The following is a 13,922-nucleotide window of genomic DNA, read 5'->3' as shown; positions in this document are numbered from 1 at the left end:
ACATTCTGTCTGTCCCTCCCCATGGCCACCTGTCACCTCCCACCCTCCAGGTGTGTGTGGACCTTCTAGAACATTCTGTCTGTCCCTCCCCATGGCCACCTGTCACCCCCCACCCTCCAGGTGTGTGTGGACCTTCTAGAACATTCTGTCTGTCCCTCCCCATGGCCACCTGTCACCAGTCACCCTCCAGGTGTGTGTGGACCTTCTAGAACATTCTGTCTGTCCCTCCCCATGGCCACCTGTCACCAACCTCCCTCCAGGTGTGTGTGGACCTTCTAGAACATTCTGTCTGTCCCTCATCATGGCCACCTGTCACCCCCCACCCTCCAGGTGTGTGTGGACCTTCTAGAACATTCTGTCTGTCCCTCCCCATGGCCACCTGTCACCTCCCACCCTCCAGGTGTGTGTGGACCTTCTAGAACATTCTGTGTGTCCCTCCCCATGGCCACCTGTCACCCCCCACCCTCCAGGTGTGTGTGTACCTTCTAGAACATTCTGTGTGTCCCTCCCCATGGCCACCTGTCACCCCCCACTCTCCAGGTGTGTGTGGACCTTCTAGAACCTTCTGTCTGTCCCTCCCCATGGCCACCTGTCACCCCCCACCCTCCAGGTGTGTGTGGACCTTCTAGAACATTCTGTCTGTCCCTCCCCATGGCCACCTGTCACCCCCCACCCTCCAGGTGTGTGTGGACCTTCTAGAACATTCTGTCTGTCCCTCCCCATGGCCACCTGTCACCAGTCACCCTCCAGGTGTGTGTGGACCTTCTAGAACATTCTGTCTGTCCCTCCCCATGGCCACCTGTCACCAACCTCCCTCCAGGTGTGTGTGGACCTTCTAGAACATTCTGTCTGTCCCTCATCATGGCCACCTGTCACCCCCCACCCTCCAGGTGTGTGTGGACCTTCTAGAACATTCTGTCTGTCCCTCCCCATGGCCACCTGTCACCTCCCACCCTCCAGGTGTGTGTGGACCTTCTAGAACATTCTGTGTGTCCCTCCCCATGGCCACCTGTCACCCCCCACCCTCCAGGTGTGTGTGTACCTTCTAGAACATTCTGTGTGTCCCTCCCCATGGCCACCTGTCACCCCCCACTCTCCAGGTGTGTGTGGACCTTCTAGAACCTTCTGTCTGTCCCTCCCCATGGCCACCTGTCACCCCCCCACCCTCCAGGTGTGTGTGGGCCTTCTAGAACATTCTGTGTGTCCCTCCCCATGGCCACCTGTCACCTCCCACCCTCAAGGTGTGTGTGGACCTTCTAGAACATTCTGTCTGTCCCTCCCCATGGCCACCTGTCACCAGCCACCCTCCAGGTGTGTGTGTGGACCTTCTAGAACATTCTGTCTGTCCCTCCCCATGGCCACCTGTCACCTCCCACCCTCCAGGTGTGTGTGGACCTTCTAGAACATTCTGTCTGTCCCTCCCCATGGCCACCTGTCACCTCCCACCCTCCAGGTGTGTGTGGACCTTCTAGAACATTCTGTGTGTCCCTCCCCATGGCCACCTGTCACCTCCCACCCTCCAGGTGTGTGTGGACCTTCTAGAACATTCTGTCTGTCCCTCCCCATGGCCACCTGTCACCCCCCACCCTCCAGGTGTGTGTGGACCTTCTAGAACATTCTGTCTGTCCCTCCCCATGGCCACCTGTCACCCCCCACCCTCCAGGTGTGTGTGGACCTTCTAGAACATTCTGTCTGTCCCTCCCCATGGCCACCTGTCACCAGCCCACCCTCCAGGTGTGTGTGGACCTTCTAGAACATTCTGTCTGTCCCTCCCCATGGCCACCTGTCACCAGTCACCCTCCAGGTGTGTGTGTGGACCTTCTAGAACATTCTGTCTGTCCCTCCCCATGGCCACCTGTCACCTCCCACCCTCCAGGTGTGTGTGGACCTTCTAGAACATTCTGTCTGTCCCTCCCCATGGCCACCTGTCACCAGCCCACCCTCCAGGTGTGTGTGTGGACCTTCTAGAACCTTCTGTCTGTCCCTCCCCATGGCCACCTGTCACCAGCCACCCTCCAGGTGTGTGTGGACCTTCTAGAACATTCTGTCTGTCCCTCCCCATGGCCACCTGTCACCAGTCACCCTCCAGGTGTGTGTGTGGACCTTCTAGAACATTCTGTCTGTCCCTCCCCATGGCCACCTGTCACCTCCCACCCTCCAGGTGTGTGTGTGGATCTTCTAGAACATTCTGTCTGTCCCTCCCCATGGCCACCTGTCACCTCCCACCCTCCAGGTGTGTGTGTGGATCTTCTAGAACATTCTGTCTGTCCCTCTTCTAAAGCACAGCCCAGGGACCCCCTCCTCCAGCCACACCCCACCTGCTGCCGTCACCACCCAGTGAGTCCATCCAAGTGGATTAATCCACTGAGTCTACACCTCTGCTAACCCACTCGTGTCCACTCAAACCTTCCTGTGTGGTCTCTCACGTGACCTAAAGGGGGACATGTCACATCCAAACCACATTTTGGGAAACCCCCCAGACCCCGGAACTGTGTTTTAGGCACAAAATTATTTAAAGTCTCATGTGGAGCTGGACGCGGTGGTGCCCGCCTGTGATCCCAGTGGCTGCGGAGGCTGAGGCAGGAGGATGGCAAGGTGGAGGCCAGCCTCAGCAATGTAGCAAGTCCCTAAGCCACAAATCCATCCACCCAGCACCCTCCACCCACCCACCCTCTGCCGTGGGTGACAGTGACCCTCAGGTAGCACCTGAGTTACTTATGGAAACCTTCCTTCCTGCTCCGACTTGGGGGCCACCCTGACCCTCCGTGGGAGCCTGGACAGTTCCGCCCACTCCAGGAGCCCCGTGGCCACACTCTGGCTGCTGGCCTTCTGCTGGAGGGACGCAGCCGTCCCTGCCCTACGTCCCCGGTCCCTGCCCTTCCCGATGACGCCGGGTCCTGAGTCAGGCTGCGCAGCGTGGTCAGGGCTGTGGTTTGCATGGGATCATGAGGACCAGGAGGGTGTGTGTCACGTCCCCGGGGACTCGTGGCCTTTGACATTCTCTAAAGGTCATCCAGGAGGGAGGGACTTGTCCTCACTCCCATGAGTCACTGTCCCTCCTAAGGACCCAGGTCCTGGGAGCTCTCGGGTGACCGTCCAGCAAAGAGCACCCGGAGCTTCTCAAGAGCAGCAGAGGACAGGTGCCTCCGGGGTCCACCCTGAACACAGGCTCTTCTTCCTGCAATGGCCCCACGGAGCCCTGGGACTCCGTGACTGTGCTCCGCCAGCAGGAATGTCACCAGATCCCACGTCCCAGTGTCACAAACAGTCGGGTGACGCTTGGCGGGGCCCCTGACCTTCTCGGGCATTTTTCCCATTTTCTTCATTCTCTCGTAAAATTCCTGAAGTGACCGCTCCAGGTGTGGGGGGGCTCATCCGGGAGCTAGGAGCTCGTCCTTTGCCCTGGACAGCACGAGGAGGTACCCAGGAGGGTGACCCCACCCCCAGGGGACGTTGTGGAAATCCTGGGGACAGTTGTGGCTCTCACACCCTGGGCTGCTCCTGGCTCCTGGTGTGTGGGGCCCAGAGAGGCTGCTCCACCTCCTGCAGCGCACAGCACAGCCCACCCCAGAGACCCCCAGCCCCAGAGGCCCCCGGTGCCCAGGAGACCTGCAGGACAGAGTCTCTGTCCATCATCCGTCCACCCAGCTGTCACCTGTCAATCAATCTGTCAATCATCTGTCAATCACAGTAGTTCACAACCCGGGTGGCTCTGCCCCCCAGGGGACCCTGGCAATGTCTGGGGACATTTTTGCTGCTGACCCCAGGGGGCGGTGTCTGGAGCCAGAGCCCCCAGGACCAGGAGTCATTGGCAATGTCACCAAGGTGGAGCCAGCAGCCTGGGGACACGTGGTCAGGGCCACCAGGGCGTCCCCGGCTCGTCCCTCTGGGTCCCTGCTCAGAGCAGCGCCCTGAGCCCTGTGGAGGGCGGTGGCCGTGGTCCCAGCCCCCACCCCTCCCCCGCCTTCCTCCGACAGGCTTGGCTGCGTCCTCGTCCCCACGTGGCTTCTCTGTCCCCTGCCCCAAGCCCTGGGCACTACCTGAGCCCAGCTCCTTGGCCGGGGTGCCCGGAGGGTCCCTGGTGTGATGGAACTGCCTCGGGGTCTGGAGATGAGCGGGTGGTCCAGCCAGTGCAGCTGGGTCCTAGGTGTCACCTCGGGGTCCTCACAAGAGGGAGGCGGAGGCAGAACAAGAGATGGGAGGCCCGACATGGAGGCCCTGGGGTAGAGGCCAGGAGCCTGGAAGGGCCTCCACTTCTTCTGCTTGGACTCTGGCCTCCTCAGGACGCCTGCTGGGGGACTCCCCGCAGGGACCTCGACGCCCTGAGTGTCCCGTGTCCCCATGGGCCACCCGAGGTCAGTGTGTCCCTCTTCTCCCCGCAGCCTCCTTTTCCCTGGAATTCTCGGTGCCTTGGCCACAGCCGGGACCCGGTGGCTCTCCACGTGGTCCCGTGTCCCTGCCCTGCAGCCCGGGACCCTTCTCAGTGCAGGTCCCCCGGGGCCCTGGGGGTCACTTGGGCCGAGGTCACTGCGCACTCCGTAGAGTCCAGTCGTGGTGGACACACAGTGGCCTCTGGTGGCCAGTCTGGGGCTCCTGCCTTTGAGCTCCCGATACCTCTGCAATGTCACCTGGGACGAGTCACTTTGCCAGACTCCTCAGGTCCCCAGCCTCCGTCCCCGGTGAGCTGCTTACAGCCTCCCTTTGGCTGAGGCTGGCTTTGAGCTCCCGATCCTCCTGCCTCAGCCTCCCCAGCCCCTGGGATGCCCCGCGTCCTGCCAGCCTCCCTGTTCCCGCAGCCCCCGTGCCTGGGGTCGGCCACCGTCCCCACCCCCGGGCGATGACGATGACGCCAGGCTCTGACAGGGGCCACCCGTCCCCCGCGGCGGCTGAGCATCCAGGGTGACTGCGCCTGCTTCCTGCGAGCGCTCGCCCAGTTCCCTTTCCGCGCCTTTAAACGGTGGCCTCTGCCGCTCACTCGGGAGGTGACACTTGGGGCTGCCCGTCCCTGTCCCCTTTCTCGCAAGCATGAGGCAGCAGCTCCGGCCCTGGGCCGCGGCCACCGTCCTGCTGCTGGGAGACCTGGTGGCCTCGCGGGACGCAGCAGGAGCCGCGGGTGAGAGGCTCCGGAGCCCCGGGTTCTCTCGGGTTCTGTCCCCCCTTTGGCTGTCCTTCCTGTCCCCCAGAGGGGACGGGGCCCCTGCGCCCTTTTTCTTCTGCTATTTAGAGACAGGGTGTTGCTTCTGCTGAGGCCGGCCTCCACCGGGCCGTCCTCCTGCCTCGGCCTCCCGAGGCATCTCCCACGCCCTCCTGGCCTCGCTCCTCAGTTTCCCCGGAGCACGGCCCCCGGGCAGCGGCCCCCGTCACAGGACGCTGGCCCCCGGCTCCAGGACTTTCTAGTAACTTCTTAGAAATCGCTGACGTCGCTTTTTTTTGGTTTGTTTGTTTGATGCTTTGTGGTTTGTCTTCTCGCCTCTTGTCTCGCGGGGGCTGCGGTGGAGCCGGGGTCGGGCGTTGGGGTCTGAAACGGGTTTGCACTCGGTGCCTGGGAAGAGCCGGAGTAGGATTCAGGAGGCTGAGGCAGGAGGCTGGCACGTGAGAGGCCAGCCTCCGCAACTTAAGGAGGCCCCCAGCAACAAGGTCTCCGCTGCCGACCTGGGAAGTTGCTGATGGGATTCAGCGGAGCTTTTGGACACCTGCTGTATACACTATGGGGGTCTCCTGCCATCCCAGCCGCTCGGGAGGCTGGGGCAGGAGGATCGCACATTGGAGGCCAGCCTCAGCCACGTAGTAAGGCCATGACTCTAAATAAAATATCATCAGGGCTGGGGTCGGGACTCCCTGGGCTCTGTCCCTGTCACCGAAACTGAAAAAGAAAAAAGAGGGAAATTGAGAAAGTGGGTCACGCGAGTCACAGCAGCAGGTGGGGGTCCGAGGGGTCTTCGTGAGGCCGCTGGCCCTCCATTTCCATCAGCTTGACATCTCCAACATGCCCGGGGGACAATATTAGGTTTGGAGCCTGAAGCCATTGGAAGTTTCCGGCGGAGGCACTGGGAGGAGGCTCGGCGGCCTCAGGAGGCCGAGGCTGTGTCCCTCAGGGTGGGGGAGAGGCTGGGAGCCAGGACAATAAGATGAAGGAGAAGCAGGAAAGTCCCACCTTTAGAGCACAGGTGACCTTCAGGGCTGGCCTGTGTCCCTGTGCGTCATGCCATCGGGGTCCGTCCCCGTTACACCCGGTGTCAGAGCTCCGTCCCTTTTCATGGCTGAGTAATACTCCACGATGAGAAAAATGACCGCCTTGCATCGATCCCAAGACGTGACCGTTAGCATGTCGCGGAGACGTCTTCAGACCGTGAGGTCCGTCATCCGAAGCCCACGCAAGGCCACAAAGCTCACGTTGACCCTTGGTCAACACAGGGAGCCTGAGGTCCCGAGTGCGGCCACAAGACTTTTCAAAAACTTAAATTCCATAAAAATACAATTTTTTTCTTTTTTTGGTACCAGGAACTGAGCCCAGGGGGGCGCTTAGCCACGGAGCCACGTCCCCAGCCCCTTTAATTTTTTTTATTTATTTTTATTTAGAGGCAGGGTCTCGCTAAGTTGCTGAGGCTGGCCTCCACCTCCCCATCCTCCTGCCTCAGCCTCCCGAATTCCCTAGCCCAAGTGAACTTGCTTGAACCCACATCATCGCCTCAGAGGTTCCTCCGAGAGCGTCTTCTCGAGGCCGTTGAAGGGGCAGGAAGCGCCATTGGAGGCCACGATCAGTTTCCAGAACTCGTTTCTTATCTTGCAAACCTGAAACTCTGTCCCCGCTGAGCAAACAAGGGGCGGTTCTTCCCCACGGCCCCGGGGGGGAAAGTGCGGCTCCCTCCATCTCTGCAAATGGGACTCTTCGGGGACCTCAGAGGAGTCCAACCGGCCACTATTTTTGTTTTGTTCTGAGCGCCTTAGCTTGTTGATGGCAGCGGTGTTTTCCACGGTGCTCGGAGGGTGCGGCTGGGGATCTTGAGGGCACGCACCCAGAGTTGATGCAGAATGGAAATCAGCGCCCCAGGGTTCTCTCTCTGTCTCTCTGTGTCTCTCCGTCTCTGTCTCCCTCCGTCTCTGTCTCTCTCTTCCGTCCTGAGCAACGCTAAGGGCGTTTTACATGGATGGCGGGAGCGGCAGGCGTGTTTGGGGGCACCGTTCAGGGAATGAAATGGGACAGAAAAACGGCTGCACCCCCAGACGCTCTCCCCGCAGGCGGCAGGAGAGAAAGAAAAACCCATTTGGCATCAGAAATCGAGGCATCTCTCTCTGTCGTGGAATACAACTCAACCCTGAAAAAGGGCGCCCCCGGGGGCTGAGGTGGGAGCCCGGACCTGCCTCCCCGGGTCACTGAGCCTCAGCCGCGGGATCCCCGGCCTCATGCTTCTCTGTCGAGCCGGGGCCTCCGTCTCCGCGGCTGAGTCACCAGGGCTGGGGAAGTGCCAGCCACAAGGCCACTTGTACTTTCTGGGTGCGGCTTTCGGGCCGCGGCGGCTTGACATTTCCCCCAAGGTCTGAAGGGGGACTCGGTCGTGGCCCAGGGCCCAGCCGTGAACCCCCTGGAATTCCAGATCCCCGGGGCGGGCGGGGGTGGCCTTCAGGTCCGGGGCGCACCAGGTTCCCCAGCTGCCCGTCTTGGGTGGACAGACCCCCTTCTCCAGGGCCGTCGGGTGGCGGGTCCTGTGCGCCTCACGCCTCGCTCAGCTGCCCTGACAGCTCAACCCCGATAACTAGTAACGAAACAGACTCAGGATAAGTCAACGCGGTAACAGAATTACTCTGAAAACCAATTTTTTCTTTGACTTTTAGAATTTTCACTTCATTTTTTTTTTTTTGACTCCCGTGGATGGGTGTGAGTGAAACCTCAGAAAGACAAGCTGCAGACCTGGGGGGTCGGGGGACAACCAGAAGGACTAACTTTGTAAAAAAAAAAAAAAAAAAATCTTGGCTGCGCCTGCGTCCTCATAGGACAAGAAGGCTGCCATTGCTCCGTGTATTCCGAACTCTTTTGAACCTGGGCTCGGAATGTGCTTTAGTGGCCTCTTTCTGTCCCTTCCCAGGAGAAGGGCTGCAGCTTCACATCACCTGCTTCAACTTCGAAACGGTGCAGGTCACTTGGAACGCGACTGGACACCCGGGGACGAACCTGACCTTCTTCTACACGTGAGTGTCCTGGGGCGCAGAACCCCGTGTCCCTGAGGTAGGAACTGTCTCCCTTGGGCCAGAAATCCTGGCGCCCGCTGACCTCAGCTGGCCGTGGCCCCTGCCCTGAGCCTCTCCCGGCTTCAGAGCGTCCACCACGGGGGACACGGGGGACGGGGGTGGTGACGTGGATCTCGGCGGATTTCTGAGAACAGGGGATGGGGCTGTTCCCAGGCTGATGGCGCCGCAGATTAAGGGGAAGAGGCAGAGCCCGGGCGAGGTCCCGCGGCTGAAGGAGGCACAGGGAGGGGACCGTTCTGGGTTTCCCAGGGGGTCACGGGGGGGGGGGGGGGGGATCGCAAGGTGGAGGTTAGCCCTGAGGCAGAGGCTAGACTCGCAGGGGACCTGAGCGAGGAAGCCACAGAGAGAAGATCGGATCAGGCTCAGCCCTGATAACGCACGTTGCCTGCGCGGTCACACAGCACCTGGGGACTGTCACAGCAAGTGCCCCCACCCACGCAGCTCTCCCTCCCGCCCTCGAGGACCCGGGTCCCAGCCTCCCTGCCCAGCCTCCAGGGAGGCTCCTCCTGCCTGTCCAGCTCCTGGGCTCCAGGTGGCCCTGGGCTGGTGGCCCGTCACTGCAGTCTCCACGGGGCTCCTCCTCTGTGCCTGTGTCCCCTCCTCTGTCCCTTGGGAGGACACGGCCATGGCACCGGGGGAGGACGAGGTGCCCACGTGGAGTCTGAGGCCGGCCACCGCTGACGGAGGCCGAGCTGCTCGCTGGCTGAGTGTCCCCGTGCCCCGCGCAGGTTCACGCGGGGCGCGGGTCACCGCCCCTGCACCAACTACACGCTTTGGCGAGGCCACACGTCCGGGTGCCTGCTGGCCGCGCGCGACGACATCCTCTACTTCTCCATCAGAAACGGGAGCCGCCTCCTCGTCTCCAGGAGCCAGTGGCTGAGCGACTACTGTAAGTGCCCAGGAGCGAGGCCACCGTCCAGTCCCCAGGGCACGCCCCCTGACCCCCAGCTGGGCAGATTGAACCCAGGGACCCTTGACCTTCTCATTTTTTATCTAGAGACGGGGCCTTTGGCCGAGTTGCTCAGGGCCTCACGGAATTGCTGAGGCTGGCCTCCAACTGGCCATCCTCCTGCCTCAGCCTCCTCTGTGTCTATGTCCCCTCCTCTGTCCCTTGGGAGGACACGGCCATGGCACGAGGGCCCCCTGACCCAGGAGGAGCCCATCTCAGGACCCTCCACTGACCACCTCTGCAGAGACCCTGTCCCCACACCAGGTCCCATTCTGGGGTGATGGGGACCTAGAACTCGCCCAGACCCCAGTCCGGTCCTCACAGATGTCAGACCACTTTGCAGACTGAGGGCTTCCCCCTGGGGGACGCCCAGGTCCTCGGGGTCCTGGTCAGGACTTGTAGTGGACATGCCATGGGGACAGACACATGTCCACTCCCGCACGTCTGCAGCCAGGGCTCGGGGAGGCGCGACGGGGTCTGGCCCAACCCCGGGGGACCCCCCGACCGGACCCTCGCCCAGGGCTGAGGTTTGTGGTCCTCCTCGGCAGTGAAGCCCAGCTCCCCCAAGGACGTCCACTTCCGGTGGCTGCAGGAGGACGTCCTGGTGACCTGCTCCGACCTGCCCTACGGGGGCCTCCTCTACGAGGTCCAGTACAGGAGCCGCTTCGACGCCGAGTGGGAGGTGAGCAGGACGCGGCTTGCGGGAGGGGGACGAGGGACGCGGCCTCCCTGGTGTCTGTGGTCAGCGTCCAGCAGGGAAAGGCATCGGGGGCCTATGTGCAGGTTCCCGTCTGTCTGCCCGTCTGTCTGCCATCTCTGTCCATCATCCACCCATCCGTCCATCCGTCCGTCCATCTGCATCCGTATCCCACGCCTGTATTCGCACCCAGATCTCTAGGGCCACAGGCCTGGAGGTGACTTCTGGGGTGGCCTCGTGCACGGATGGGGTCAGCCCATCAGGTCGTCACTGTGGGCAGGGTTTCTCGGGGGACAGTCTAGAGGCCAGGGTCCTTCCTCTCTGTGGGCTCTCCGTCTTTCTGCTGAGGCCCTTCAACTGATCGGACGAGGCCCACCCCCGAGGCTCAGCGACTGAAAGTCAACCCCGTATCATGTCGAATCACGTCCCTTATTGATCAGTAGATCAATATGGTACCGGGGACTGAACGCAGGGACCCTTAACCGCTGATCCGTGTCCCCAGATGGAGCTTTCTTTCTTTCCAGACAGAGCCTCCGTCACTAAGTTGCTGAGGCTGGACTCCAGCCGTAGCCTCCCCCAGGGCTGGGATTGTGGGTGAGCTTCACAGAGCCCAGCCGTAGCCCCATTTCTGTCCCGTAAATCGCCTCTTTTATTGAGAAACTAAGGTGCCAGGCGCAGGAGGCGACAGCAAGGCGTGGGCTGAAGGACGGTCCACTGTACACGGGCGCACGTGGGACCCCTCCACGTTCCCCCGCTAGGAGAACGCTGAGATGACAAGTGGCTTCCCGAGGGCCACCAAAGGGCACTGGAAGGACGTGGCAAGGCCGACCCGACTCCCTCCCTCTGCGGACGCACAAGGTTCCAGGGCGAAAGACCCCGGCCCAGCCCCTAACGGTGGCATCCGATCTGTCCCCAGTCCAGGGAAGCGACGACGTGCAACGTGACCGTCGGAGGGTTGGATACCCAGAAGTGCTACAGCTTCCGGACCCGGGTGAAAACCACCGAGGACCAGTACGGCCCCCACGCCACCCCCAGCGACTGGTCCCAGGTGACGCACTGGCAGAGGGCGGAGCTCAGAGGTGAGCGGAGGATATGCAAACGTATGCAAATCTGCGCAGATTTATGCAAATCGACGCAAATGTATGCAAATGCACGCAAATACACGCAAATATATGCAAATACACGCAAATACATGCAAACGAAGCGAAAATATGCAAATGTATGCGAAGGTATGGGAAGGTATGGAAGCTATGATGTGCAGGACCACAGATGGCGACAGGGGTGTGATGGACACCCAATGGCTGGGGGTGGGCACAGGTGGGTTAGAGAGAGGGATGGGTCACAGGTTGCTGGACAGATGGACCACCGACGGGCAGATGGACAGACCTCCTTCCGTTCGGTTTCAGACTCCTGCGAGGAGGAGCCCGGTCCTCGCCGCACGCGGTTCCCCAAGTTCATCCTCATCTCCAGCTCGGTCACCCTCCTGACCCTGTGTCTCCTGCTGCTGTCCTTATGGAGACTGCAGAGGTAGGGACACCGCCGTCCCCGCCGTCCCCCACACGCAGGGTCCCGGCCAGCGTCCCACGGCTGTGTCCAGGAGCCGCTCAGAGGGGGCAGACTCACTGGAGGGTCACTCGAGGTCGGCCGAGTCCATGGCCAAAGCAATGTGGCGGCTGGGCAGGGTGCTTTTGCTGCCCCTGGGGCTGGGCGTGCAGCTCGGCCGGTGTGCAGAAGCCCCGGGTGTGACCCCAGCAGGACAGGCCACCTGCAGTGCAGAAGCCCCGGGTTTCATACCCAGCACAACTAGCCGAGCTGTCGACCCGGGTGGCTCCGTCTGGTTGCAAGACGAACCGTCCAGCACACGTTTCTGTCCACTCAGGACCCAGCAGGCCATCCCTGGGGTGGGGCGGGGGACCAGGGACATTTCCAAAACTGCTCCCTCGGGCGATTCCCCTTTGGGTCCTTCTCGGTGCCCACTCACCGCGGCCCCTTCTACCTTGACTGACCCTGACCCGGCCCCGGTGGGGACGGTTCCAGGGGCCGATGCCCAAGGTACCATTTCTGTTCCTTGGATGCGGTTCCCATAGCAACGCCCAGCAGCAGGCCGGGCCGCCCTTCAACCTGGGGCCGAGATGCCACCGGCCAGGGCAGGGCAGGGTCAGGTGGCCGTCACAGGTGGACACGGCAGAGACGCCTCAGGCACCAACTTCTCTAGGTGGATTTCTTCCAGGTCCTTCCACGGAGGGGACACTACGGTGCCTTTTAGGGGTGTCCCCAGGTCTGCTCCGCGCCCCAGCCCGTCTCACCGGCTTCTCTGTCTCATCTCAGAGTGAAGAAGCTGCTCGTGCCCAGCGTCCCGGACCCGAAGGGCAAGTTCCCCGGCCTCTTCGAGCAGCACCAAGGGAACTTCCAGGTGCCCTCACTGCCCACTGGACAGGGGTGCCCGGCCCTGCCCTCAAACCCTAGGAGAGGGAAAAAATCATTTCTTCTACCCTCTTAAGTTCCGTGACTGGGGTCGGCTAATTAAAAGGGCCAGTAACTGATGAACTAGGAAAAAAAATCCTTGTTTCTTCATATACATGTTGGGGGTTCCCCAGCCCCAGCATGGGGGGCCTGGGAGACCCCCTGCAGCGATGGTCCTCCATGTGCCAGATGCTGATGGCAGAGCACAGCGTCCCCGCCGGTGCCCAGAGAGGTTGATTCTGCTGCGAGCTGAGTCCCGTGTCCCTTCTTGGCAGGCGTGGATCACAGACACCCAGAACGTGGTCCCGCTGGCCAAGGCCGGAGGCCTGGAGCCGGAGACCCCCCCGGAGGAGGCCCTGGTCATCCACCTGCTCAAGACGGAGCCCGAGGCGCCTGCCAGCCCAGGACCCGCGTGTCTGCAGACGGGGGAGGAAGAGGCCCCGGGGGGGTCCCCCCAGCTCCCTCCCCAGGCCCCCCAAGGTGGAGACAGGGTGTTTCTGGGAGACTTCACCTTTGTGATGAGTGACAACTCCTACATGATGCTGTGAGGTGGCCCCTCCAAGGCCACCATCGGGATCCACGCTGATGTCCAAGGACACGAGAAATATCAGGACTTCACCGGAGCCCCCTGGGCCACGGGGGGCTCCAATCTGGGGTCCTTGAGGACCACCACTCACGACGACCGAAGGGAGGGCATATCCAGGGTGCCCTAATATCCACTCCCCCCGTGTCCCCCCCAAATCCTCCCCTTTCAACTTTCCCCTCCACACATTGTGCCTTAGACCTTTTCTCATGCAACCCGGGCAGGGAAACGAATCCCATTTTTAAAAAGGCAACAGGCCACCCGCGGGTTAGGGGTGCAGCCTGGGATCCCCTATTTGATGGCCGACCCCCTCCCCAGGGGCCAGGTCTGGGCCACATTGGCGACCTGCGTTGGGGGAAATGCATATTAATTGCTTTAATTAATTAAATGCATATGAATCGCTTCCCGGGGGGTACTTGGTCATCTTCCCTGGGGGCCCCTGTGGACGGTGGTGACCCCAGGGGACCCTGAGCCTGGATGCCTCTCTGCAGGGCCCCTGCGACTCCCTCCCGGCCCCCGGGACCCACCCGCATCTCGGCTCCGCCCACCGTGAAGGGCGGGCTTTCTCTTGCTGTCAATCACCGGCTCGGTCCTGGCAGTGCTTGCTGCCTGAGCAACCGTGCATGCGGACGGGTCGGGCGCGCTGTTTCAGGAGCCGTCTACACGGCGTGGCTTTGCCACCGAGCCAGGGGCGCGCGTCTTTTTGGTTGTCCCTGGGCGGGTCGCTCGTCCCGGCAGGTGCAGCCCAGGCTGGGTCTCTGCAGCCCGGCGAAAACCCTCCTCCAACAAACCCTCCTCCAACGGCGCAGGCGGCGCTGTGCCGGGGTGAGTCACCGATGGCTATCTGCCCTCCTCGTCCCCGGAGGAGTCGCTATCGCTGGTGATCAGCAGCAGAAATGACTGGCAGGTGGGGCCGAAAAGTCCCCGGTGCAAACCCGGGCGTGTCCAGCCCTGGAACAGCGGAGAGGGGGGGAGAAAGGTCC

At 61.9% G+C, this 13,922-nt stretch overlaps 1 protein-coding gene across 2 annotated transcripts; it reads left to right on the top strand.

Moving 5' to 3' along the window:
• The first annotated feature begins 4,917 nt into the window (after positions 1-4,917).
• On the top strand, positions 4,918-13,342 carry LOC139703267 (cytokine receptor-like factor 2). 2 transcript variants are annotated; one of them, XM_071606410.1, is made up of 8 exons: positions 4,918-5,113; positions 8,085-8,187; positions 8,976-9,136; positions 9,745-9,878; positions 10,810-10,972; positions 11,300-11,420; positions 12,222-12,306; positions 12,632-13,342. In XM_071606410.1, exons 1-8 carry the CDS (start codon positions 5,026-5,028, stop codon positions 12,902-12,904), a joined length of 1,128 nt encoding a protein of 375 aa, XP_071462511.1. In that variant the 5' UTR covers positions 4,918-5,025; the 3' UTR covers positions 12,905-13,342. The 2 variants fall into 2 exon arrangements, with proteins under 2 accessions (XP_071462511.1, XP_071462512.1); XM_071606411.1 differs by lacking the exon at positions 4,918-5,113 and having other exon boundaries at positions 7,955-8,187; positions 10,810-10,941.
• The last annotated feature ends 580 nt before the right edge of the window (positions 13,343-13,922 follow it).

This window comes from Marmota flaviventris, chromosome X (assembly GCF_047511675.1).
Source record: "Marmota flaviventris isolate mMarFla1 chromosome X, mMarFla1.hap1, whole genome shotgun sequence".
Classification (NCBI taxonomy): domain Eukaryota; kingdom Metazoa; phylum Chordata; class Mammalia; order Rodentia; family Sciuridae; genus Marmota; species Marmota flaviventris.
The sequence above is the reverse complement of the archived record's forward strand: the minus strand, read 5'-3'. Positions and strand labels throughout refer to the sequence as shown.

Bases quoted from the DNA above. Each gene is read 5' to 3' on its own strand.
- LOC139703267 (XM_071606410.1), top strand. From the start codon at position 5,026: ATGAGGCAGCAGCTCCGGCCCTGGGCCGCGGCCACCGTCCTGCTGCTG. The intron at 9,137-9,744 runs GTAAGTGCCCAG...CCTCCTCGGCAG, and splicing joins CCAGTGGCTGAGCGACTACT to TGAAGCCCAGCTCCCCCAAG. The intron at 10,973-11,299 runs GTGAGCGGAGGA...GTTCGGTTTCAG, and splicing joins GCAGAGGGCGGAGCTCAGAG to ACTCCTGCGAGGAGGAGCCC.